Source organism: Pinus tabuliformis, chromosome X (assembly GCF_031772625.1).
Source record: "Pinus tabuliformis cultivar Carrire ecotype Pingquan chromosome X, CPIR1, whole genome shotgun sequence".
In the NCBI taxonomy this organism is placed as follows: domain Eukaryota; kingdom Viridiplantae; phylum Streptophyta; class Pinopsida; order Pinales; family Pinaceae; genus Pinus; species Pinus tabuliformis.
Genome location: NC_142308.1, coordinates 1,248,842,967 through 1,248,870,955, shown reverse-complemented (window position 1 = coordinate 1,248,870,955; position 27,989 = coordinate 1,248,842,967). Strand labels below are relative to the sequence as shown.

Genomic DNA, 27,989 nt, shown 5'->3' with positions numbered 1-27,989 from the left:
AATAATAATAAACTAAATATATAATTTAAGATAAACATGGCCAACATTGAGATTTTTAACTAGAGTCATTCCCACATTCTCGCTATATTCCTTTTTAATAATGATCTCATGATGACCGAATTGTGAAAATTCTAATGTTGATGTTTTTAAAGTAAAAGGTAGCATAACAACATCTTTTATTGTAGTTTTGGGTGAGATGTAATTCTATCAATTTATGTCTATTACAATGGATATGGCATTCACTATTGCAAATCATAATCCAAGAGGAGCATTTTCAATCGCTAAGGGGTTTGGGATTTGCCAATGAAGGTTTAGATTTATTTTATTCAATATTTATTAGATAGGAAGTTTAGTAGATATGAAATTTAAGATTTGTTGAAATTAATGGAGCAATATGTATTATTGGAGAGAGTATGTTCATTAGTTGTGTGTGCGCCTTAGTTTAGGAATCAGCTCCTACTTTCTAGGTGTTATTTATAACTCTCCTATTCTCATGTAATATTATATATTCTTGATGAATAATGATCAATGCAGAGCGTTCTCCGTGAGGCAGTCTCCAGGTGCAGCTTGCTCCTGAGAGATACTAAGTTTCAGAATATATTTTATTTCTTCCATGTTTAACATGGTATCAGAGTTGGTGACTTTTGGCGGTTTTGAGAGTGCCTAAGTGGCAGTATTGTGGCCTCTAGTGACTGGTGCAAAGAATTCTTGGCGAGGAGGTGAAGTGTTGAGGAATAGCATGAGAGAATTTTTTTTTCTTCTCTAAGGTAAATTGGAGCAACGTGGGTTTTATACAGGATAGTCATGCTTCCCTAGCTTTGGAGCAATGCGGTGTTTGGCTTTAAAAATCGCGTTGTTCGTACTTTACTCTAAAAATTTCTCTTCAGTGCACCCGATAAGCACGGATCCGACCTCCAATTGCTCGTTACTGTTGTGGTGAGTTGACATCTGGCGGATTTGGTTTGTGGTCAAGATGGTGGGTTGAATTTGTGAGCTTTGTTGTGTGTTTGATCAATGTTGAGAACTGTGCAGTTTGAGTAGTCCGAAGAGTTGTTCGCTAGACAGAGGATTTGTTGGTGTGGTCAAGCTTCATGAATGAGGTAAGGGTGTAATTCGACGACATATTTGTGCCTGTTTAGGTGCGATCATAGTTCTTGGAATACTAGAACCTTGAGCAGAAGTAGCATGGTGTAGAGGAGCATGATTACTTTCCCAGATTGCGTGAAGTTTTTGAATTTTCCAGCGTGCAATCTGTTGGGAGATTGATGAGAAGCATGGCGCATAGGAATCAGATTACTTTGCTGGATCGCATGAAGTTTTTTTTAAGTTTTCAACGTGCAATCTGTTAGGAGATTGATCACACAAATCTTTATAAAGTGTCCCCTATGTACTCCAGCAGGCATGGTGATATCGCCCTAGTGTAAGATCACTGGTGGTTGAAGTTTTTTTTTGAGATAGATCCATTTTTGTGATAAATTACTGGAGGTCGAAAAAAAAAATTTGAGGTAGACCTATCACAATGAAAAATCAGATGGTAGAGGCGTAGTTGAATGAAAGCAATAAGCTCGATGGGTCCAATTATTCTAATTGGAAATTCAAGTTGTAGACCATGCTTGAGGGGCTAATTGCATGGGAGATTGCAAATGGAGATGAATTGAAGTTGATTGCAGCCAGAGGTGGAATAGTTACAGCAATTCAGGATTGGGAGAAGAGGAAGAACAAAGCGAAAGCGTTATTGAAATTGTTGATAAAAAACTGCATTATCCCTCACATCAAAGAGTGTAAATCAACAAATGACATTTGGACAACTCTCAAGGATTTATATGAGATAAAGAATACAAATTGGTTATTGTTCTTGAAGAGAAAGATTATCTCCATCAAAATGGAGGAGAGTGAATCAATCGCTGCATTCATCTCTCGAATCAAGGAGCTGAGAAATAAGCTGGTTGATATAGGGGAGACAGTATCGAACATTGATCTCGTCACAGTTACCATGAATGGTATGACTGACGATTATCAAATGTTTATTATAGGCCTAAACGCAAGGAGAAAGACCCCAATTTCGAAGAATTGACAGAGATCTTGATACAAGAGGAAGAGAGGCAGATGACTCTGAAACCCGAGAATTTGTATCTAGCATTAATGGCAAAGAAAAATCCTTTCAGAGGAAGAGAAAGCGCATGACAAAAAGGCGGAGGTACACCACAGAGAAAGCCACCCAAGGTATGTCTTCAACTAGAAATTATTCAGGGATCAAATGTTTTACTGAGGTAAATATGGTCACGTTACTAAGAATTGGCATAAGAAGAAGCTTGATGAAGGTTGACATAGACATAAGAATCATGCAGGGAAATTTTCTAATGAAGATCAGAATCAGAATCTCATATTGTTTGTATATGATTTTTCTTTCTCTACTGAGAAAGATGAAGCAAAAACTTGGTTTGTGGATTCAGGAGCTTCCACTCACATGACAGCTAACAGGGATTGGTTTGAAAATTTTAAAGAAACCAGGAGTGGTGTTATCTATCTTGGTGGTGAAAGAGGGTACCATATTAAGAGGTATGGAAATATTCCAGTGGTATTACCTGATGGTAATATTAGGCGTATTCAAAATGTGATGTATGTACCTAGAATTATAAAGAATCTTATCTTTGTCTCTATGATAACAGATCAGAATCTGAAGGTAGAATTTTTTAAGTCTTATTGTGTTATTAAAGATCTGCTAGATTATATGAAGCCAATTGCATCAAGTATTCAAGTTGGAGGTCTACACAAGCTTAATGTAAAAGGCGCATCACACCAAGCCTTGACTTCAAAAGTTATGACTGCAGAGAATTTGTGGCATCAAATATTTGGTCATATCAATTTTCATGACCTACTGCTACTTCAGAAACAAGGTATGGTCAATGGTCTCCCTATTTTAAAAAAAATCATGTTGATTGTGAAGCATGTGCTCTTGGGAAGATGCACAAGGATGATTTTCCCGCAAGATTAGATAGAAAGAAGAGAGATATACTAGAGCTTGTGCACACTAATATATGTGGATTGATGCAAACAAGGTCATTAGGAGGTGCCTATTATTTTTTATTATTTGTTGATGATTGCACAAGATTTACCTAGGTATATTTTCTTAGAAAAAAGAGTCATACTTTTGAATACTTTAAAGATTTCAGAAGCATGGTTGAAAAACAAACAGGGAAGTTCATCAAAATTCTCCGCTCAGATCAAGGGGGAGAATACAAGAAGAGTGGCTTCATCAAATATTGCAAGGACCATGGGATAGTTCAGTAGTTCACAGTACCCCACACTCCTCAACTGAAGGAGGTTGTAGAGAGGAAGAACAAAACCCTTGTGGAGTTTGCATGCATCATGTTAAAAGGTAAGAACCTTTATAATGGTTTTTGGGCAAAAGCAATAAATACTGCAGTGTATTTAAAGAATAGGAGTCCAACAAAAATCCTTGATTTTAAGACTCCATTCGAAGCTTTATTAGGTTTTAATCCTGTAGTTAATCATTTAAGAGTTTTTGTCTCGAAAGCTTTTTCTCATGTTTTAAAAGAGGATAGGAAGAAACTGGATTCAAATTCCATTAAATGCATTTTCGTAGGGTATTGTACATATTTTAAAGCATATAAATTGTTTAATCCCTCTACTCACAAAGTGTTTGCAAGTAGAGATGTAGTATTCCATGAGTAGGTTGATGATGGAAACTGTGATAAAGGAAATGAAGAGTGGCACATGCCTTTTTTGGTGGAAGATGGAAGTGATGAAACAAGGGAAAACCATGAACAGTAGTAGCAAAAGGAAGAATAGAGTGATGCAGCTACAGTCAGCAAGCCAAGTCCACCAAGGAATGAGCAAGACATATTTGAGGCAAGTCCACCACTAAGGAGATCAGGTGGGAAAACTCAATTGCTAGCAAGATATAGGGATAATGATCTTATAACTAGTATGTTAAATGTTGTTGAACCCTCAAATTATAAAGAAGAAAGTTACTATGATGAATGGAGGGCAGCCATGAAAGAGGAATATGAGTTAATACTTAAAAGCAAAACCTAGGATTTAGTTGAATTGCCAGAAGGAAAAGAACCTATAGTTTGCAAGTGGTTATATAAACCTAAATTTAAATTTGATGGTAGTGTAGACAAATAAAAAGCTAGGCTGGTAGCTAAAGGTTACTCACAAAGAGAAGGAATTGATTATGAGGAAACCTTTGCTCCAGTAGCTAAGCTAAACACTATTAGAATGATGATAGCTTTAGCTACAAAACATCATTGGAGTCTACACCAACTAGATGTGAAGTCTGCATTTTTAAATGGAGAATTGAAAGAAGAGGTTTATTTAAAACAACCTAAAGGGTTTATCAAATAGGGGCAGGAACATTTAGTTTGCAAATTAAAGAAGGCATTATATGGTTTAAAACAGGCACCCAGGTCATGGTATGAAAAAAATGATTCATTTTTCCTGCAACATAGTTATAAGAGGAGTAAAAATGACCCAAATATGTATATTGTGTTTGATGAAAAGGGGCAAATTGTTTTGATTTATTTATATGTAGATGATTTAATTATCACTGAAAATGTTGATGATTTGATTAAAGAAATCAAAGTGCATATGTCGCAAGTTTTTGAAATGAAAGACCTCGGAGAATTACACTATTGTTTGGGTCTGGAAGTTTGGAGGGACTCTGGACAAACTTTTCTCACTCAAGAGAAGTACGTCAGAGGTTTATTGAAAAAATTCAGAATGGATCAATGCAAAGTTGCCTCAGTGCCTTTATAGCAGAATACCAAACTTCAGAATAATTATGGTTCTAAGGAGGTGGATGCAACATTGTATAGACAACTGGTTGGGATTCTGATTTACTTGACTACAACTAGGCTTGACTTAGCTTTTGCATTCAGTGTATTGAGCCAATTCATGCCAAAGCCTCTTGAGAATCATTGGGTGGAAGCGGAAGGTGTCTTAAGGTATCTTCAAGGAACCTTAGACTTTGGTATCAAATATACTTATTCTTGTGATGTTATATTGGCAGGTTTTTCAGATTCAGATTGGGCCGGAAACCTGGATGACAGAAGATCCATAACAGGTTATGCATTCAGCATTGGGTCTGGGGTCATTGCATGGAGCAGCAAGAAGCAGAATATTGTATCCTTGTCTTCAGCAGAAGCAGAGTATCAAGCAATGTGTGCAGCAACGTGTGAGGCAGTTTGGTTGAGGAGACTTCTCCATGATGTCGGAGAAGAACAAAAGATGCAATAGTTATCAGATGTGACAACTAGATCTCAATCAAACTTGCAAACAATCATGTGTTTCACAAAAACACAAAGCATATTGATACGCAGTTTCACTTTGTTAGAGAGAAGGTTCAGTCAAAAGAAATTTATATTGAATATTGTAATACTTGTGATAATGTAGCAGACATTTTTACCAAGCCCCTTGGAAGAATTAAATTTGAATTATTTAGGGAGATGTTAGGAGTACTAGTGAACCCTTTCTCCATTAAGGGGGAGTGTTGAAATTAATGGAGCAATATGTATTATTGGAGAGAGTTTGTTCATTAGTTGTGTGTGTGTCCTAGTTTAGGAATTAATTCCTACTTTCTAGGTATTAGTTCTAACTCTCCTATTCTCATGGAATCTTATATATTCTTGATGAGTAATGATCAATGCAGAGCATTCTCCGTGAGGCAGTCTCCAGGTGCAACTTGCTCCTGAGAGCTGGTAAGGTTCAGAATATATTTTTGTTTCTTTCATTTTTAACAAGATTAAATCAAATACATTTATTAGATAGGAAGTTTAGTAGATATGAAATTTAATATTAAATAAAATAAAAATCAGTGTAAGGAATATATATGTGAATTTAATAAAAAAATAAGAGGAATGATTTCTTAATTAATAAGAAGAGCCTTTACAATGAAGAAATATGAGATAAATTATATTGACATTGGTGAAATGAAAGTGAATTGCTCAATCAAAAGAGCCACCACTTAGTCTTATTCTTATATTAGATAAGGGAAAAACTATACCAAGAAAGATTAGTTATGATTCGAATTGAGGTGAGGTGGGTGGAATTATTACTCTAAGTCAAGGCAGAGAAGTTCAAACTACCTTCTGTGACCATCTCAGCAAGAGTTCTGCATGAAGTCAAGGAGGAAGAGAGTTCTTCCCAGGAGGACCAGCACATCCTTGAAGGAGAGTGGTCAAAGGCTTTGGCTCAAAGGCACTATGCAAGGCAAGTGTATGGAGGCTGAAAGAAGAGGGTGTTGTTACTCCCATTTACTGTTCAGATCAATATGTCAGTCTTTTGGAGACCAAAAGTTCTTTTAGTGGGAAGGTGTGATCCAAAATGGATCTTGGATAGACTTCTAAGTCTGAAGTGTTCCTCACAGAGGAAAATGAAAGTCCAAGGATGCTCTTGTAAATAGCCCCATTATATAGATCTTATCATTTTGAATCTACTGCAACTTGAATGGGCTAAAGTGGACTTCGGATGAAGAAGTTATCACAGAAAGAAGATTGCCTTTATCCTTTGAAAAAGAAGGCATTTCTTTTAAAAATGGCCTAAAAGGCTCCTTAAGGAAATCGCATTGCAAATGTGCAAAGGGGTGGACTTAAGGCTAGGGTGGAAGGACCCCCGATCAATGATCTCCGACTCATCGCATCGGAGGTAGGCATGTATGTGATATCAAGACCCCAGACTTGCGATAATGCGATTATGTGATTGTGATAATTGACGATCGGAGCGATCAACTGATTGGCTATCGGAGGAGCAGGGACATAGACCCTTGCCGATGCGATACGTGAGGTGTGTTATCGGCGATTGGCAGATCGGTAGATTGGCGATCAGGTCATTGGTGATCCCCAATACAAAGGGATATTGGGCACGCGACTTGGATAAGCCGACAAGGGTCAGACCCGATGGGAATTATAAGCCTGATTGCATAAAATTTGATATTCGGGTTTTTCAGATTTTCTGTGTATTAGCGCATTTCCGTTAGAAAACTGAAATACAAAGGAAATGACCCGAAGCGATAAAGCTGGACCTGAAAGGTTTATAGATGCAGCTTTGGGTTGTTTGAGTTCCATGGTAAGTGGGATTTCGGGCGGTCCTCAGGCAGTAAGTGATATTTAACGGGCTCCGCCCGATCCCATACACTGGTTGACACGTGGCATGGCGTAGGAGAGAGAAAACCACCTTTTCAGTCGGGTAATCTATGCGCACATAAACCACCTGAAATGGTTGTCATCCGTTGGATCGAAAATCATGCAGATCAATGGTGGGCTTACAATAGCCATAAAAGGGTGGACCTGATAGGGATTTTAAGCACGATCCTATATTATTTGAAGTCCGGGATTTTGCGCCCGATAGTGTATTTTCGGTAAAACTCTGTGTATTGGAATTTTGTTCCATTTTCAGGTTTTCACCTGAAGAAAGGGCCTAATTCCTTTGTAACAGCCCCTGATCATTGTGCCATGCGGCAAGCGAGCATTTTGTAAACATTGATGCATTTGTAACGCGTAGAGCCATAGAGCTAGAAGCCAAAGGGGTAGATGAAGAGACAGAGGAATGATTATATGCAGAGAAACAGACAGGAAGCCGTAGAGCTGGAAGAATGCCTCAAAGAAGCCAGAGAGCTCAATTAAAGAGGCAGCAGAGAGTAGTAAGAGCGGGAAGCACAGGCAGCTGAGGGAGTTTTTGGAATCACTTGGAGATCAAGTGAAAAACCAGAGGGCTGAAAGTTGTTGAGACAGTCGCTTGGAGGTCGAGCGAACTGCTAATAGCTCACAGAGCCAGAGCCAAGAGCTAAGAGCCAGAGCCAAAGCCAGAGCCGAGAGCCAGAGCTAGAGCTAGAGCCAAAGCTAGGAGCCAAAGCCAAGAGCCAGAGCTAGAGCTAGAGCCAAAGCTAGGAGCCAAAGCCAAGAGCCAGAGCCAAAGCCAAAGCCAGAGCCAAGAGCTAGAGCCAGAAAGTCGAAGAGCTTCAGAGCCAGGGATAAAATGGTGTTCTAAGCCCATTGTGTTTAGTGTAAACTAGAGGAGTTGAGCGTGGAGCTTATAAAAGGACTTTTCCATAATCCAAAAAAGCCTAGTTGAGTTGACTAGAGCTCAAAGGAGACGTAGCCCAAGAGTTTTGGGTGAACTCCATATTATATTGATGTTCTGTGTGTTTGTTTTATTGCTGCATTATTTATTGTCACATGTATTTCATATCAGCATAAACAACTGAATTTAAAGCGCTGAACAGTTAAGAATAAACACAAGCCTACACCTATTTCAAGCATTATTAATTCCGCAATTGGTTAATCATAACATCTTGGGAATATTTAAGCTTTGGAAGTGGGAGAGGTTCTTGTAAGATTGACAAGAAGCCTTTAGTGCCCCATTTTCAGATCAGGTAGTATCAAAGCTTGAGATTGATTAACCACACCTTCAAGAAGGTGATATCAAAGATGACTATACCAGAGCAAGTGGTATCAGATCAGAATGCTTGATTGACAGAGCAAAGATTGCTTGTCTAAAAGGTGTTTAAACAGTCAAAGGTTGATTGTATGCTTGTTTTCATACTGACTATTTTTTGAGTTTGCAGAGGTGAAGGGAAAGCTATTGGTACCTAAGTCCAGGAGAGGACAAGAAGGAAGAAGGATTGAAGGCATTCTTCTTATCCCAAAGGACCTCAAGGCAGTCCTTGAAGCACAAGAGGTTTGTTGCAAAAGGTTACTGAATAAGCTCTTTATTAATCTTGTTTGAAGTTCTTTTGTTCATTGGCATAATGACAACTTCTACAAGTGAGTCCTCAAAATCTTCTTTCTTCACAAGATTATTTGATGAAGACATGAAGCAAGACTTGTTCATCATGATGGACAAGGTGAGAGAAATGTATGAGGATGGAAGGAAGAGTAGCATACTTAGAGAGCAGTTGAATTCCGTGGAGGAAGAGAAGCAATTTCTTTCTGACAAATTGCAGGAAATGTAGAGGCAACTTCATATGGAAAATATGAACCTGAAAAGGATGCATGAGTTGGAGACATAGCTCTTTGTTGCCAAAGAAACCTTGGTCAAGTATCAGCTTGAAGAAGAGGTAAAAAATTCATTTTTGTCTTCAAAGTCTTCTAAGAATGCTTGTATTGGTTCTTTTGAAAAACATACCAGAGGCATAGGTTCCAAGCTAATGTCCAAGATGGGTAAACATGCACAGGGTATTGTTGAGCCAATAATGGTTGCGGAAAGGCCTACGTATTTGGGTCTTGGCTATGGACAGTCTTATGGAGAAAGTTCCAAAGCTGCCATGAAGGCCATTGAAACAGCTCCAAGAAGGAGTTGCATAGCAGGTCTTCTACCTCAAGAGTGTGAAGATTGTATTCAAGAGGAATGCAATAGCTTGAAACATCATTTGCAAGATGCAGGTGGTCAAAAGCACACACTTGAACTAGAGAGTTTTGGAAACTCTAACAGCCTTGAAGAGATTGATGGTGTTCCAAAGGGAGCCACTTCTTCATTTGATTCACCTCCTCATAAAGGAAATAAAGGTGAAAGAGAAAGGTATAAATCTGGTTCTAAACATTATCCTTTTGATTATGTTCAGCATGGCAAATTTCCATATAGTTATGGGAAAAGAATTGCATGTTCCTTTTTTGGTTTGGATAACATAATGTTTCTAGATGTTGGAAGAGAATGGCCACATACAGGAAAATTTTAAAGGAAAGGAAGCAAGAAGCCAAAGGTCCATTGGACAAGGCAAATCATGTTGTCAAGACGATGCACATGTGTTGCACTTACCGCCATAAGCAAGGACATCTTGCTGCCAAATGTTGGACTCTGATTCCAACAATGCTTGCACAAAAGCTGAAGAAAGTGGAAAGAGAAGATGGCAGAAATGGAAAGGAAGTTTCCATGGATGATGTGTTTTGGGATGATTCACATGTTGATGTTGATGTGCAGACAAAGGAAAGACCTTTGAAATGGATTGGTAAGAAATGGTTAGAGTTCTTATCCAATTAATATTGCATGTCTATTGATATAAGGCATCTATTTGCATTTCTTTGTTAATGGAATGCAAATTGCAGGATTTTACCAAGAAGGTGAATGGAAAAAGTTGAGTAGGGGACTCACTTTTTTGCTGCAACATTATATTCATTTCAACTTCGAAAGTACAGTGTGCTTAAGCGAAAGTTGAAGGATGAAATGCATGCATGAGAATGATATGCATGAACACAGGGATGCTGATGATTTCCATGTATTTGAACATGTATGTGTAATTAACTTGCAGGGTTGATTGCTTTGCCATGTATGTAATGCAATATTAACTTGAGAAAAGTTGATTTGGTCTCCAAGATGGAGATAATTATGAAGTGTTTCATCTTTGAAAAAGAGTCCTATAGGTCTTTTTCAACATGCTTGACTTAAAGGGTCATTTGTTTTAAAGGCATGTTTTGTGGGCTTGGTATCTAGTCCATCATTTGTATGCAGATGTAAGACATGGAGGTATTCACAAGATGTGAAAATCTGTTTCTTTTGTTGAAGCAAGATTTTAGGCCATCCAATTATTGTTTGTATTTATGTTTTTGTTAACAGTTGTTGTTGACAGCTTGTCAAACAGGTACAAATGAAAATTTTGTGAAGCAGATGTAACTTCACATTTGTTTGAGCCACCTTGGATCAATGATCAAGGCAGAGAAGTTCAAACTACCTTCTGCGACCATCTCAGCAAGAGTTTTGCATGAAGTCAAGGAGGAAGACAGTTCTTCCTAGGAGGACCAACACATCTAGGAAGGAGAGTGGTCAAAGGCTTTGGTTCAAAGGCACTATGCAAGGAAAGTGTACGGAGGCTAAAAGAAGAGGGTGTTGTTACTCTCATTTACTGTTTAGATCAGTATGTCAGTCTTTTGGAGACTAAAAGTTCTCTTAGTGGGAAGGTGTGATCCAAAATGGATCTTGGTTAGACTTCTAAGTCGGAAGTGTTCCTCACAGAGAAAAATGAAAGTCCAAGGATGCTCTTGGAAATAGTCCCATTGCATAGATCTTCTAAAAATGGCCTAAAATTCTCCTTAAGGAAATCGCATCGCAAATGTGCAAAAGGGTTGACTTAAGGCCAGGGTGGAAGGACCCCGATCAGTGATCTCCGACTCATCGCATCGGAGGCAAGCATGTATGCGATAATGGGACCCCAGACTTGCGATTATGCGATTGCGATAATCGGCGATCGGAGGAGCAGGGACATAGACCCTTGTTCTTGCAATACACAAGGTGCAATATCATCGATCGGTGAATCGACAAATCAACGATCGAGTGATCGGTGATCCCCGATACAAAGGTCCGTTGGGCACACGACTTGCGATAAGCCGATAAGGGCCGGACCCAATGGGAATTATAAGCCTGATTGCATAAAATTTAAAATCTGGGTTTTCCAGATTTTCCTTGTATTAGCGCATTTCCATTATAAAACCGAAATACAAAGGAAATGACCCGAAGTGATAAAGCCGAACCCGAAAGGTTTATATATGTGGCTTTGGGTTGTTTGAGTTCTGTGGTAAGCGGGATTTCGGGCGAGCCTCAAGCGGTAAGTGGTATTGAATGGGCTCCGCCCAATCTCATACAGTGGCTGACACATGGCATGGTGCAGGAGAGAGAAAACCACCTTTTCGGCGAGGTAATATTTGTGCACATAAACCACCTGAAATGGCTGTCAGTCGTTGGATCAAAGATCACGTAGGTCAATGGTGGGCTTGCGATAGCCATAAAAGGGTAAACCTGATAGGGATTTTAAGCGCGATCCTATATTATTTGAAGTTTGGGATTTTGCGCCCAATAGTGTATTTTCGGTAAAACTTTGTGTATTGGAATTTTGTTCCATTTTCGGGTTTTCGCCTAAAGAAAGGGCCTGATTCCTTTGTAACAGCCCCTGATCATTGTGCCATGTGGCAAGCGAGCGTTTTGTAAACAATGATGCGTTTGTAACGTGCAGAGCCACAGAGCTAGAAGCCAGAGGGCCAGATGAAGAGACAGAGGAATGATTATATGCAGAGAAACAGACAGGAAGCCGCAGAGCCGGAAGAATGCCTCAAAGAAGCCAGAGAGCTCAATTGACAAGGCAGCAGAGAGCAGGCATAGCAGGATGCTCAGGCAGCTGAGGGAGTTTTTGGAGTCACTTGGAGGTCGAGCAAAAAACCAGAGAGCTTAAAGTTGTTGAGATAGTCGCTTGGAGGTCAAGCGAACTGCTAATAGCTCACAAAGCCAGAGCCAGGAGCCAAGAGCCAGAGCCAGGAGCCAAGAGCCAGAGCCAAGAGCCAAATCCAAAGCCAGAGCTAGAGCCACGAGCCAGAGCCAAGAGCCAGAGCCAGAGCCAGAGCCAAAGCCAGAGCTAAGAGCCAGAGCCAGAGCCATAGCCAAAAAGCCGGAGAAATTCAGAGCCAGGGATAAGATGGTGTTCTAAGCCCATTGTGTTCAGTGTAAGCCAGTGGATCTTGTAAAAGGACTTTGCCATAATCCCAGAGAGCCTAGTCGAGTTGACTAGAGCTCAAGGAGATGTAGCCTAAGAGTTTTGGGTGAACTCCATATTATATTGTTGTTATGTGTGATTGTTTTATTGCTGCATTATTTACTGTCACATGTATTTATATATCAGCATAAACAATGGAATTTAAAGCGCTGAACAATTAAGAATAAACACAAGCATACACCTATTTCAAGCATTGTTAATTCCACAATTGGTTAATCATAATATCTTGGGAATATTTAAGCTTTGGAAGTGGGAGAGGTTCTTGTAAGCTTGACAAGAAGCCTTTAGTGCCCCATTTTCATATCAAACCACAAGGGAAATTGGCTTTCTTGTAGATACTATCTAGTTTTTAAACTACCTTTTCATTGTAGAATAAGGCGTCAAACTACTCCTTATTAGCCAATAGCTCATTTTCCTCAAATGTAACAAAACAATGTAGCAACCTGAAACCCGAATACATATAACAAGAACAAAATTCTACTCCTTATGAACTACTAATAAATCATTTCAAGTGAAATGATTTTCCTTCAATAATAATGATGAGTTAATTTATATTCACAAATGACAATTAACCAACGTAGATCCGTCTTAACCCTGGATATATCAAGTGCCATGAGGGGTCAAATCTCTTGAGGTGCATTCTTTTAGAGTGCAAATCTTAAAGAAAGGTTTGCACCTTAAAACATCTTATCCCTCTCAGTGCTTGATAGATATAGGGTTAAGATGGATCAATTTATGTGTTATATATATTTCACATCTCTATATATAAAAATATTATTATTTCTAATTTTATTAAAACTGTCATAATACATATAGCTACATACATTTGTGTATGTCATTTTCCTTGAACATGTTTTATAATCTTTTTTATTTTAAATTTACAATATAACATGCATAGCACAAATTGAAATGTATAATTCTTAGAAACAAAGTTTATTGTAAGTCTTAAGACTTTATATGGTTATTAACTAAATTTTAACCAGAAATATCACATGGTTACAAATATGAATCATCCTTATGAATCGTGTGACATGCATATTATGGTTTTCTTTTTAAAGAAATATTTGTAATTTTATTTTTTAACAAAAAGAGAATTTATGGAGAATGATACTACTATTTCATAAATGTCACGAACTAACCAATTATAACATGTCTTTGAAGACTTGAACCCACGCAACAAGGGAAACAAATTGTTAACCAAAGCACTTGAGGTAAGATCATTTGACAACTACTTGAGCTAAAATCTATTAACAATTATTTATAATTTTATTAATGAAAACAAAATTGCAATGTCACAAATTAAATTGAGAAGACTTAAAAATTTTCTTATTACTTTTATCATTATTTTTATTGCTTTTTTAATTAAGTGACATTATTATTTTATTGTTTTTAATTTAATTTAAATTTAATTGCTCATTAATTTAATACTCTACTACAACATCTTTTTTTACTAAACTATAATTTTTTTCATACACGTAGGGAAAAACCTATCATAACTCAGTGGTTGTCAGATCAACAATGAGGACAACCATCACTAATTGCTATCTGTGAAATACAAATTAACTCATCACCATTACTCAAGGAAATTATTCAAGGAAAATTATGCTTCCCTCCTTCACTCCCTCGTAGAGTTGAAAATAAATACAAATAGTGTGAAGATGATAAAAAAACACTCGCATCTAAAATATCATCACTAATTTCTATCTACGAAATACAAATTAACTCATCACCATTACTCAAAGAAATTATTCAAGGAAAATTACCCTCCCTCCCTGAGTTGAAAATAAATACAAATAGTGTGAACATGATCAAAAACGCTCACGTCTAAAATTTGTTATTATAATGTAATTTGTCTTATTATAATGTAAATTGGTTTTCTTCAGTATTTATTGAATTAAAGTTACGATGATTGACCATTTTCATCATTGTAAATTCAGGGAAGCCTTAGAAATTGAAAAGAGGCATGTTAATTTAAATAGAGATGATCGTTGGAGTATCAGCAGAAACTGGATTCCTGCGCTTTCTTCCTAAAAAATTTCTTATTTATTTATAGATTAATTAGTTATCTATATATATATATATATTATTTTTTATTTTTTTTGTTTGCTCTCTTAAATTATTTTTATTTTTGGTGATATAAATAGGATTAATCTTTAGTATTTATTTAATTTTATATTCATTAATGAGGTTATATAGGGGTTATTTAATATAATATTATATTTATTAATGAGGTTATATAAGGAATTAATCATTTTTTTATATTTTTTTTTTCAACTTTTTTAACCTTTTTCTTTATATTAATTTATTCTCCTTAATTAGTCCCCCTTAACCTTTTGGTAAAAACCCTTTATATTTTTTACCCTATTCAATATGATTATATTATATAATTTTATAATGCTTTTGTTAACCCTCCTATTATCTAGTTTAAGACTATCTAAGATTATTTAATAATTATATGGATAAGATTAAAATATTAATACTTTTTAGAATATCATTTATTAATAGTATGACTCTTAAAATTATTTAATGATTTTTTAGAATATTATATTAATTAATTTAGTTATAAGGGGTTATTATATTTTTTCTAAATTATAACTTTTTATATCATTATTTTTAATTTCTTTTCCTTTAACCTTTTTTGGTCAAAACCCTTTCTATTTCTTACTCTTAGTCAAACTAGTTGTTATCCATAATGGATAGTCAGCAGCTCTATACATCTATTTATCTAAATGTCTGGATCTGATTCCTCATCTTGTCCTGAAGATGATTCCTCATCTTGTCCTGAAGATGAACCATACTGGCTAGTTCAAAACGCGTCGACGAAAATATCTCTTATGTGACTTTTTCCGAAAAATATTATTATAATTATCTAGAACTTTTCAATATATTATTATTATAAAAATTCACTTGTTTAAAGTGTATTCAAACATAAATAACCCTTGTACACAAGGAAGCCTTTCAACTAATTTTGTTAAGAGACAATTGAAATGTCAACATAATAGTTGACCAACCAAGTCGGTGACCAATAATGCGACATTTTTTTCCCTGGGAAACTTTTAAAACATCATGGCGGGGCAGATTTATTAAATGATTATTTATTATAGAGCCATCTCAATGCTGCATTTTCTTTTCTTTTTTCCTTTATTTTAATTATTTCCTAGAAAATTACTTTGAAAGAAGGTGGGCAAGTTCTTTGAAGGGCAGGTTGCTTTTCATTAGATTTAATTAATTAAGTATATATTTATGAATATTTATTATATTAAAATATATATATATATATATATATATATTATTTTTATTTAATTTTAGAAAGTGAATTGAATAATTATAGATATGAAAATTGTATAATAATTTTGTATTTTAATTTATTTTATTTTTTTTTAACTGATTTGGTTGAAAATTTAGTAGAGATGGTTGGAATCACAAGCTTGAAATGTGAGATTTGCATAATTTGAGCATTCTAAGAGGTTTTTTTAGGTGAATTTATTTATGCATTTAAAAACACATTTTAAATAACAAAACAATTATGATGATTTTTATTATTATGTAAATTGTATGTATGATATTTTATAAGTTGATGTTATATTGCCTCAAAAATTCATACAAATCAATACATTATTCATCCATCATTAACAACATATTTTATGGTAGGTGGTCTCAATCTACCCAATGGGAAATCAAATGTTGTTGACCACCTACCTATAGAGTAGCATGTCCAAAATTGTGATAGCCTTAATTGCAACATAACAAGAGAATCTACTACTTGATCATAACACAAAAAACTACCTGAGATCATTTGAAAATTAGGAGTCAGAACAGGTAACCAGAGCCAAATCTGTCGTACTAGATCTTAGAGGGGCTAACGCGGCGGTGATGCATGCAATATGCCACTAAATTTTTGCCAAACATGTGTTCATTCTCTCCATGTAGAACCTTTGATTTCTCTGTTCGCATTTCACATCCTCTAGACTTGCAAAGACATTGTACATTTCATCTTGCCACCCATTAAGAATCCTACTTGGCAAGGTTTTCATCTGCCAATAGAGAAATAGTGCTTGATAGTACTGCTTTTCCCTTCCTTTCATGTGGCTAGGGTCAGGAACCCACTAGCCAATATCCTTTATGATCTTCAAGTTGGAGAAAGCATGCCTATCACTAGTCATCATAGTCTCCAAATTCTATAATTCATGTTTGATTTCTCGGGGACCGCTACCTGAAAAGTCTTACTGGCCAATTGGGGTTGTTGTTGGTTATGGTTTCGACCCTCAGGGTTGTCGCCTCGCTCCCCCCCCCCAACCCCTCCTACTTCTCATACACTATCTATGCATTTGAATTAATTGGCCAATTATTTGAGGGTTAACATCATCCTAGGTTTGAAGTAAGCGCTTAGTGAAGCTATACAACAAACAGATAAAAGTAAATCAAATAGTGGGGAGAGTGTTCAACAATGGCTTGACCAAATTTAGATGGAAAATCAAAATGCCACCTCTGGTATAATGTGTTGAGATTTGTACCTTGGGAGGTACTCCAAACCCTAGGACTCATTTTTTCGAGGAATGAGCACCACAAATTTTCTTTGTGGGCTTAGAACCCGTGGCTTGGGGTTTCATACCCAAAGGTTTGGGGCCAAAACCATGAGGAGATTTGGACATTTGACTCTTGGAGATGGAAGAGGACTCTTAGAGAAGAAAGAGGACTCTTATTGTGATAGGTGGCAGCCCTCTGACCCAAATTTTTCCTTCATTGGAGCAGCGTAGGAAGGCTTTAGAGGGAATAAGTCGCAAAGGAGTTGAGGAGCAACAGTGGGCAGTTGAGAGTTGTTCACAAACAAAGTTATGAACAACTCAACATCAGTCTCTAAGTATTGATGTTTTGATTGACTAGCAATCAACTAGAGAGTAGATTGGAATTTTTTTTTGAGTGAGCTAAAGGAGAAAGACCATTGATAGAGGAAGGATATGCAAATTGGGAGCAAATAGACTAGTAGTTGTGTTCATGGTACAACAAGAAGAGTTATTATTATCGACTACATCAGCTAGACTGTAAGAGTGTCATGTTCTTGTATTCTTATATAAGTGGATGTATGAGGGCCATTATCCCTGGTACGTGAGCCCTAGAAGTTGTATTATCAGTTTGTTAATATAATGAAGTTGGGTTTTATAAAAAAATTGTCTATATTTGTGCACATGTTGATTTACTGCATTTTTAGATTTCATTGTGAAAAGTACTTTGTTGTAATACTTGGATTGGTAGTGTCAGTGATTGTAAGATTCTAACCTAGACTCCAGTATCGTGGAAAAACAACATGTTATCAAAGCTACTTTGAAGGGCTAATGAATCAGAGTGTGCACAACAAAGTACAACTTAAGAGGGAGTTGGTCACATTTTTGTTGAAGGGCTCGCGGCAATGTCAAAGTTTCAATTTGTTATATGGTATGAGGACAGATTGGAAGGGTTGTCTAGCTATAGTCCATGGAAGGAACAGATCAAGTTGGTTCTGAAGGTGAACATGATCTTGGAATTTACTAAGAAAGCAATCAAGAAGCCAACAAACCCTAAAGAGATGGAAGTGTATGAAGAGTTGGATATGAAGGCGAAGTTGATCATCCTAGATGGTGTCAAGGATTCATTAATACCTCATATGTCCAGGAAGAACATTTCCCATGGAATGTGGGAGGCTCTTTAGAATCTGTTCTAGAATAAGAACGAGAATCGGGTATTGGTATTACAAGATAAGTTGAAGTCAACCAAGATGATACAGGGTTAAGGGGTGATTTCATATCTTACGAGGTTGTCTCAGGTTCGTGACGAGCTTGCTGCCATGGGTGAGACTGTTTTAGTTTCTGAGATGGTAAGGATTTCCTTGAAGGGGTTTACTCCATAATAGAAGTCATTCATCAAGGGGATCATTTCCAGGGACAAGTTTCCAGACTAGAAAAAGTTGTGGGATTACTTCATTTGGGAAGAATTGTGAGATGAGGATCTTCATCCAAGAAGGCTAAATTTGATGATGACGTGGCTCTTGCAACAAGAATGAAGGGAAAGCAAAAGAAGGACTTGTGTAAGATCAAGTGTTTTAACTACATTGAGTTTGGTCATTTTTCGACAAAGTGACTAAAGAAGCAGGGAGATGATGAGAATAAGAAGGGTATGTTGAAAATGCAGTAGAAAAGTCTCAATTTTGATTTTTCTTTGATTAAATTGAGGAAATTCGAAATTCCACATGAGCAGATAACCTGGAGGAGTTTATTGAGGTGACACGATTCTTGTCACTCAATTAAGAACACTCAATTCGAGTCAATGATTTGAAGTTCAATTTTCTTGAGTTGATTCCTAAAAAATAGGAGTCTAGCTCAGTTCATTTGAGTTAGGGGCATTAAGTTCAATTGTGTGCAATGATTCCTAAATTTTAGGACCCTAGGTTCAGTTAATTTCAGTTGTAGCAATTTAATTTGGTTAAATTGAGTTATGGTCAGTTAAACTAGTTCTAACTATTGGATGGATTACTAGAAGGTCAAGTTGTGGAAGTGGAACTTCAACCACACTCAATGATCACCCAGTTAACTGATCAACCAACCTAAATTAGCTCATGCATGTAGAGAATTCGAGTTACCCAGTTGAGATGGAAATTATAAGGAAGTGTACTATGAGTTGTAAACTATTCCCATGTGTACAAGTGGTGCATGCAATCAGAGGAGGGACCTAGAAGAATTGGACAATCCAGATGAGGAAATTTCCCAATTAAGCGGGGCTTAATTCCTTAAGGAACAACACAAGGAAATAGGAGCTTGGAGGGATTGAAACTTGGCTAAGATTTGGTGAGAGTCAATCAGTCACGTAGAGAGATAGACTATACACTTGCAAGTTATGCTCAAGCTTGAGCAAGAATATTTATTCATCTCTATTATTTTATTAATTCAATACATATAGGAAGGGGTTTTGAGTAGTTTCTTTCCCCTAGATAAATCTATGTGCATGTGTGATGTTTCATTTTGCATGTCTATGAATTGTGTTCTATATTGTGAATTAACTTCCATAGATCAGTAGAGTATCTTTGAGTCTTGTGATTTAGTAAATTTCATGACTAGTTTCGAATCTACACATTAATTTCTACATGGTGTCAGAGTAGGATTCACAATAGAGAAGAAATTTCAAAGTTGTTATTGTAGGAGGATCGAATTTGCAGGATCAATTCTTCTTAGCTACAAGGATGGATTTTTATGGACTAAGACTCGAGTATGCCCTTGAGGGAAACTCGAATTATGTTGCTTGGAAGGACCACATGGAGGGAGTGCTGGAAAATGGATTGAAGGAATCCATTGATAATGATATCCTAAAACCAGCAGCAATTGCTGCTCAGGATCTAGCAGAATGGAATAAGTGTGTAGCCAAGGTGAGGAGAATCATATTGAAGGGAGTGCAAGAACACATTGTCTCAAATCGCCATGGGAAAAATACTTTGTATGCAATGTGGAAAACATTAATAGATTTGTTCCAGAATAGAAGTGACCACAAGAAGCTAGAACTCAAGGATAAACTTTGAAATATCAAGATGCAGAAGAACGAGACTATTCCGCAGTACCTGAGCAGGTTCACACAATGTCGTGATGAACTTGGTCAAGTTGGTGTTACTGTTGCAGAAGATGATTTGGTAAGCCTATCCCTTCTAGGCCTTCCCAAGAGCTGGCACAACTACCAAGATTCGGTGAATGGGAGGGAGAAACTACCAAATTGGGAGTGCTTATGGTCTGACTTGGTGCAGGATGAAATAAGGTGGAATACCAGAGATGGGACCTCATCCAAAGAAGAGGAAGAGGACTTTGCATTATTCAGCAAAGGAATGAAGGCCAAGGGGAAGAAGTCCCAAGGTGAGGCTAATTCTAGCTAAGAGGGAAAGAAGAAATACTTGTCCAAAATAAATTTTTGCAAATGTCATGAATTCGGGCACTATGCCACAAAGTGTCAACAGATGAAAGCAAGAAATAAGGAGCTTGCAGTATCAGCCAAAGGTGAGGCTTTGGCTTCAAATTTCGAGCTTGAATTCACTCTCATCACATGCATGGTGAGCACAATGATGGGGAGTGTGTGGTACATGGATTCGAGTGCCTCCTTCCACATGACAGCCTAATAGAGAATTTTCTAATGACTTGGAGGAGAAATATCTCAAGATGAACATTGAGTTTGGGGATGACGAAAGGTATAGCATGACCAAGATTGGTACAGACACCTTTCTGAGGGAGTTGGGATCCCCACTCGGGCTCAAATATGTCATGTTATTTTCGGGATGAAGAAGAATCTCATCTCTGTAGCGATTTTGGAAGATCGTGGTTATGATGTGATATTCAGCAAAGGAAAGGCATACCTGAGGCACATAGCCACAGGGAAAGTGAGACAGATTTGTGCTCAAGTTAAGAACATGTATGTACTTAAGGTAGAAGATGCATGCAAAGCCTTAAGGATCAAGGAAAGTGTTAGAGAACTGGTGGTCGAGAGGGATAATGATTTACCTCTCAAAATGGAGCCTCAGAAGGAGTCTCAAGAAGTTGTCGAGAAGCCACAAATGGAGAGGCAGAAAGGAGGCAGAGTGGAGACATCCACTCAAATAGGTATCTCCAGTAGGTGGAGAATTTGAGCTAAGTGGGCATAGGGAGAACATGCATCTATACCTCCAAGAGTAAGGTGGAGCGATGTAGATCATTAGTTCAAAAGTTGGAGAAATTTGGGCAGGGTCCATTGAGGCATTCTCTTGATGGATCATTACCTTGCTACTAGGGGGACATAGTTGTTGGGTTGTGTTATATTCTTTCCACGTAGTTAATAGGGGGTTTGAAGGGCACCCGTAACCCCACTTTATGGGGTCTGGGGCAGCGCCCCAGAAAATTTTGGTTTTGGACCATATGTTAGGTTGGGCGGACCCACCTATGGTTTTGTGCATGATTTTCGCACATGTTTTTTGGACGCGATGGTTTTCGGTCCATGGTATTGGACGCGATGGTTTTCGGTCCATGGTATTGGATGCTTCGGCATGTATAAATATGTATTGTAACATTGAAAGGAACATAATGAAAAATCAAGCTGGTAGTCTCGTTTTGGGATCCAGGGAAAAATCTCTGTGCATATGTGTTTTATGGGTTATGATCTCGCATTGTTTATTTTCTTTGTTTAAGAAATCGTATGTAGGTAATTTCTGTACAAGGTTAAAACCTACATTTGGTATCAGAGATGTTTTGGCTTCAAGGGGACGCCTTTGTTGCCGAGGGGTTTCGCTCGGGCCTGTGGTAGACCCTGTTCAGTGGGAGATCTACGAGATCGATTCTGGTGGTGAAAGAAGATGGCGAGCAGTGGAAAGATAGAGATTGAGAAGTTCAATGGTCAGAATTTTGAGTTGTGGAAACTCAAGATGGAGGATCTGTTGGTGGATAAAGATCAATGGATCGTGGTAGATCCGGGTACTAAACCATCGGGAGTGACCGATGAAGAATGGAAGAAGTTGGATCGGAAGGCAAAGAGCACAATACGATTGTGTGTCTCGGATTCACTATTGTTGAATGTATCAGGGGAAGCTACGGCAAAGGATTTGTGGGTCAAGTTAGGGACTTTGTACCAATCTAAGTCTCTGGTGAATAAACTGTTCCTGCGGAAAAAGCTGTATAACCTGAGGATGAAAGATGGAGACTCGGTGACAGAGCATCTGAATGCGTTTAATACTGTGGTAAGTCAGTTATTATCTGTTGATATTAAAATTTCAGATGAAGATAAGTGCATCAGTCTGTTGTGTTCTCTACCAGATTCGTGGGATAGTCTGGTTATTGCAATAGGTAGCAATGCAACTGCTTTGCAGTTTGATGAAATAGTCTCAGCCTTGCTGACGGAGGAGATGAGACAGAAAAATATGGACAACCAGAATGGTGATGCCTTGTCTGTACGAGGACGGTCCCAGAACAGAAACAAAAATAAGTCATCGAGTGGGAGATCTAAATCTAGAGGGAGATCTAAATCTCTAGGAAAACCTACAAAGATGGTGTGCTGGAAATGTGGAAAGGAAGGGCACTTCAGAAGGGATTTTAAATCTAAAGCTCCTGATAAAGGAAAGGGATCTGATGATGTTCCTTCTGCAGAGGCGAAAACCACCTCAGATGAAGGTGGGGATGTGTACTTGGCTTCTTCAAGTACACATGTAGATCATGAGGCATGGTTGATTGACTCAGGTGCATCCTTTCACTTCACTTCCCATAGAGAGTGGTTCTGCGAGTATGAGAAATACGATGGTGGTGATGTCTTCTTAGGAGATGATAGGAAGGCTAGAATCATTGGTCGGGGAAAAGTAAAGTTGAAGTTGCAAGGTGGAAGGGTTAGAACGCTTCCGGGTGTTCTACATATTCCTGCATTGGCCAGAAATCTAATTTCTGTAAGCAAGTTGGATGATGCAGGTGTAAAGACGGTGTTCGAGAAAGATACCTGCAAGATGGTTCGAGGAGCACTGATATTAATGCGGGGAGTTTGGATTGGAACTTTGTACAAGCTGCAAGGTAGCACTGTTGTTGATGGGTGCAATAGTTCTATGGTTCCTAAAAATGGAGTAGAGAATCTAGTGGTCTCTGGAGAGAAGACCATGTTGTGGCATCAAAGGCTTGGACATATTGGAGAGAAGGGCCTTCGAATACTTCATGGTAAAGGTATGGTAGAAGGTATGAATAATAGCTCTCTGGATTTTGATTTCTATGAAAATTGTGTATATGGGAAGCAGAATAGGGTGAGTTTCCCCTCTGGTGGTAAGAGGACGAAACAGATATTAGAGCTTGTGCACAGTGATGTGTTTGGACCTGTGAAGGTTCCATCACTAGGTAAGTCTGTGTACTATGTATCATTCATAGATGACTTCTCAAGGAATCCATGGATATATTTTCTTAAGAAGAAATCTGAAGTCTTTGACAGGTTTAAAGAATTTAAGGCTCTGGTGGAAAATCAGACAGAGAAGAAGATAAAGGTGTTGAGGACAGATAATGGTGGAGAATTTTGCAGCAAGGAATTTGAAGAATTTTGTAAGAAGTGTGGTATAGCACGGCAGAAGACTACTCCATATACACCTCAGAAAAATGGAGTCGCAGAAAGAATGAACAAGATGTTGATGGAAAGGGCAAGAAGCATGCTCAGTGGTGCCGGGTTAGGACAGGAATTCTGGGCAGAGGCGGTGGATACTGCATGTTACCTGATCAACAGATCACCTTCATCAGCGTTGGAGGATAAGACTCCACAAGAAGTATGGACTGGTAAGAAACCCTCTCTTTCACATCTAAGGGTATTTAGATGTGATGCATATGTACATGTTCCAAAGGAGAAACGAACCAAGTTGGATAGTAAATCTGAAAAGTGCATCTTTATTGGGTATAAGGATGGTTTAAAGGGTTATAAGCTTTAGAACCCAGTCACATGGAAGGTTGTGTACAGCCGAGATGCGTTGTTCAGAGAGGTAAAAGATGTTATTCAACATGAAGTCCAACCAAAGGAACCTGAGAAGATAGAGTTTGAGCCAAAGGTGGAAGAATCAGACTCTGCAGCAGAGGAGGAATCAGAAGATGAAGAGCCACAAACTCCGGCTGTGAGAAGATCAGTTCGAGAAAGAAGTCAGCCAAAAAGGTATAGTCCATCTGCTTTCAGTTCAAATTTTGCTTTGTCTGTTACTGATAATGATCCCAAAACTGTGAAGGAAGTAGTGGATTCAGAGGATGGAAAACTCTGGAAAGAGGCCATGGTCGATGAAATGGCATCTTTGCACAAAAATGAGGCTTGGGATCTGGTAGAGTTGCCAGCTGGAAGGAAACCCATTGGCAGCAAATGGGTGTTCAAGAAGAAGACAAATGCAAAAGGAAAGGTGGAGAAATACAAAGCTCGGTTGGTAGCAAAAGGTTATTCCCAGGTGCCGGGTATTGATTTTGGTGATATTTTTTCTCCTGTTGCCAAGGTAACTTCTATTAGATTACTTTTATCTGTTGTTGTTGCTTTTGATTTTGAGGTAGAACAGATGGATGTGAAGACAGCATTCCTTCACGGGGATTTGGAAGAGGAAATCTACATGAAGCAACCTGAAGGCTTTGCGTGAAGGGTAAGAAAGAACTGATATGCAAGTTAAAGAAGTCTCTGTATGGGTTAAAACAGTCACCAAGGATGTGGTATCAGAAATTTGATACATTTATACGGGGACTTGGCTTCACCAGAAGCAAAGCAGATCATTGTGTGTATTTTAAATTAATTGGTGACCATATTATTTATCTGGTCTTGTATGTGGATGATATGTTGCTGGTTGGAAATGACAAAGAAATTATCCAGGATTTGAAGACCCAATTGTCCTCCAAATTCGACATGAAATATCTTGGTGCTGCAAACTATATTTTGGGCATGGAAATTAAAAGAGATCGGTCAAAGAGGAAGCTCTGGTTAAACCAGAGGAAGTATGTCGAGACAATACTCCAGAGGTTTAATATGCAGGATAGTAAACCGGTGAAGGTTCCTATTCCTGTAGGTGTGAGGTTATCTGTTGAACAGTGTCCCAAGACACAAGAAGAGGAAGAGGACATGTCCCGTGTTCCATATGCAAGTGCAGTGGGTAGCCTGATGTATGCAATGGTCTGTACTAGACCAGACATTGCACATGCAGTGGGAGTATTGAGCAGGTTTATGTCAAAACCTGGGAAGGAGCACTGGACAGCAGTGAAGCGGGTTTTCAGGTATTTGCGTGGCAACAGTGATTATGGTTTGTGCTACCAAGGAAGACCAGGATTGGACAGAGTGTTGGATATTCATGGCTTTGTTGATGTAGACTGGGCTGGAAATCTGGATCAGAGAAGATCTACAAGTGGGTATGTGTTTAACCTATTTGGAGGTGCAGTCAATTGGATGAGTAAGAAACAATCTATAGTGGCACTATCAACTACAGAGGCAGAATACATGGCAGCCACTCATGCAAGCAAGGAAGCAGTTTGGTTGCAGAGATTGTGTTCAAGTATGGGGTTAGTACAGGGAGCTATAAGAATAGACTGTGACAGCCAAAGTGCAATTTTCTTGGCAAAGAACCTTGCTTATCATTCAAAGACAAAGCACATTGATGTTCAATATCACTTTGTGAGGGATATGATAGAAGACAGAAAGGTGTTGCTGGTAAAGGTGGACACTTTGAAGAATACTGCAGATGCATTGACAAAATCTGTGAGCTCTGAGAAGTTCTCTTGGTGTAGAGAAGCAATGGGAATCTCAGGGCTGAAAAAATGACTAAGCTCTCCTGTGGCCTCCTGTGGAAAGAAAACAACAAGTGGGAGATTGTTGGGTTGTGTTATATTCTTTCCACGTAGTTAATAGGGGGTTTGAAGGGCACCCGTAACCCCACTTTATGGGGTCCAGGGCAGCGCCCCGGAAAATTTTGGTTTTGGACCATATGTTAGGTTGGGCGGACCCACCTATGGTTTTGTGCATGATTTTCGCACATGTTTTTTGGACGCGATGGTTTTCGGTCCATGGTATTGGACGCGATGGTTTTCGATCCATGGTATTGGATTCTTCGGCATGTATAAATATGTATTGTAACATTGAATGGAACATAATGAAAAATCAAGCTGGTAGTCTCGGTTTTGGGATCCAGGGAAAAATCTATGTGCATATGTGTTTTATGGGTTATGCTCTCGCATTGTTTATTTTCTTTGTTTAAGAATTCGTATGCAGGTAATTTCTGTACAGGGTTAAAACCTACAGTAGTATTTAGTAGCGGGAATATCAGTGTCAGTCAGACACTGAGGAGTTCATAGGAGTGTTGAAAGTAGAGTAGGAGGCTCGGTAGCAAAGTCAGCAACAACAGAATTTTTCCAGTAGACAGTTGCAGACAAAGTTTATTTGTTTTTTTTTGTGGATGCTTCTCAGTTGCAGATGTTGCAGTTGTAGAAAAAACAATGAGAGGTGTTGCATGTGGTACATTCAAAAGGTGGATGAGAGGGGTGGTTGATAATCCCTTTATTGCTGAGAGGGAGTGTTAAAAATGCAGCAAGAAAAGTCTCAATTTTGATTTTGCCTTAACCAAATTGAGGAAATTCGAAATTCCACATTAGTAGACAACTTGGAGGAGTTTACTGAGGTGACATGGCTCTTTTTACTCAGTTAAGAATACCCAATTCAATTCAATGAGTTGAAGTTCAGTTTGCTTGAGTTGATTACTAATAAATAAGAGTCTAACTTAGTTAATTCGAGTTAGGGGCTTAAAGTTCAGTTGTGTGCAGTGGTTCCTAAATTTTAGGAGCATAGGTTGACTTAAGTTCAATTTTAGCAATTCAATTCAGTTAAATTGAGTTATGGTAAGTTAAACTAGTTCTAACTATTAGAGGAACTAGTGGAAGGTCAAGTTGTGGAAGTGGAACTTCAACCACACTCAGTGATCAACCAGTCAACTAATCAGTTAGCCTAAATTAGCTCATGCATGTAGAGAATTCGAGTGACCCATTTGATATGGAGATTCCAAGGAGGTGTACTATCAGTTGTAGACTATTCCCATGTGTACAGGCGGTGCATGCAGTAAGAGGAAGGACCTAGAAGAATTGCGCAATCCAGATGAGGGAATTTCCTAATTAATAGGGGCCTAATTCCTCAAGGAACAACACAAGGAAATAGGAGCTTCGAGGGATTGAAAATTGGCTAAGTGTTGGCCAGAGTCAATCAGTCAGACAGAGAGATAAATTATACACTTGCATGTTGTGCTCAAGCTTGAGCAAGCATATGTATTCATCTCTATTCTTTTATTAATGCAATGCAAATAGGAAGGGTTTTTGAGCAGTTGTTTTCCCTTAGATAAATATTTTTTCATGTGTGGTGTTTCCTTTTGCATGTCTATGAATTGTATTCTAGATTGTGAATTAACTTCCACAGATCAGTCGAGTAGCTTCGAGTCTTGTTATTTAGTAGATTTCATGAGAAATTTCGAATCTAAACATTAATTTATATAGGGAAGCAGGTTACAGGTGTTTCCACTTCTATCGAGATAGATGATCTCTCTAGAAGATTGGAGAGTTATGACTTTGCCTTGATCTCTCATTTATGTCAGGGTACCATCGACAAGGTTGCATGGTACATGGATATTGGTGTGTCAAATCATATGACAGGTTCGCAGGATGTGTTCGAGACTCTAGTTGAGTGGGACTCGAAGTTTCACATGGTGTTGGGTGATAAGAGTCAAAAAGATATCAGGGGATTAGGTGTCATGCCATTCAAGATGGAGTTAGGTGGGGTGATGCGAGTTCAAGATGTATTTTTTTTACTAGGACTCAGATATAACGTGATGCCTATCTCAACAATTGAGCATAAGGGGTTTAAGGTGTTTTTCCAAGGTGGGAAGGTGAAACTCATACCTGGAGGCTTTAGCTCTGCAAGTGTTGTGATTGGAGTTAGAAAGCATGGTCTATATAGGCTTATAGGTAATCCTATAAATCATGAGAAGAAGAAGAAAAACCATGTATAA

General features: G+C 38.1%; 1 protein-coding gene across 1 annotated transcript; it reads left to right on the top strand.

The window, feature by feature from the left end:
* The first annotated feature begins 1,609 nt into the window (after positions 1-1,609).
* Positions 1,610-27,989, top strand: LOC149144502 (uncharacterized). Its single transcript, XM_089452177.1, has 3 exons — positions 1,610-2,000; positions 2,349-2,683; positions 27,576-27,989. The coding sequence occupies exons 1-3, from the start codon at positions 1,610-1,612 to the stop codon at positions 27,987-27,989; spliced, it is 1,140 nt and encodes a 379-aa protein (XP_089308303.1).

Excerpts from the sequence above, each read along its gene's own strand:
- LOC149144502 (XM_089452177.1), top strand. The coding sequence starts at position 1,610 with ATGCTTGAGGGGCTAATTGCATGGGAGATTGCAAATGGAGATGAATTG. Across the intron at positions 2,001-2,348 it reads CGTCACAGTTACCATGAATG|GGAAATTTTCTAATGAAGAT; the intron begins GTATGACTGACG and ends AGAATCATGCAG. Across the intron at positions 2,684-27,575 it reads TAACAGATCAGAATCTGAAG|GGTACCATCGACAAGGTTGC; the intron begins GTAGAATTTTTT and ends CATTTATGTCAG.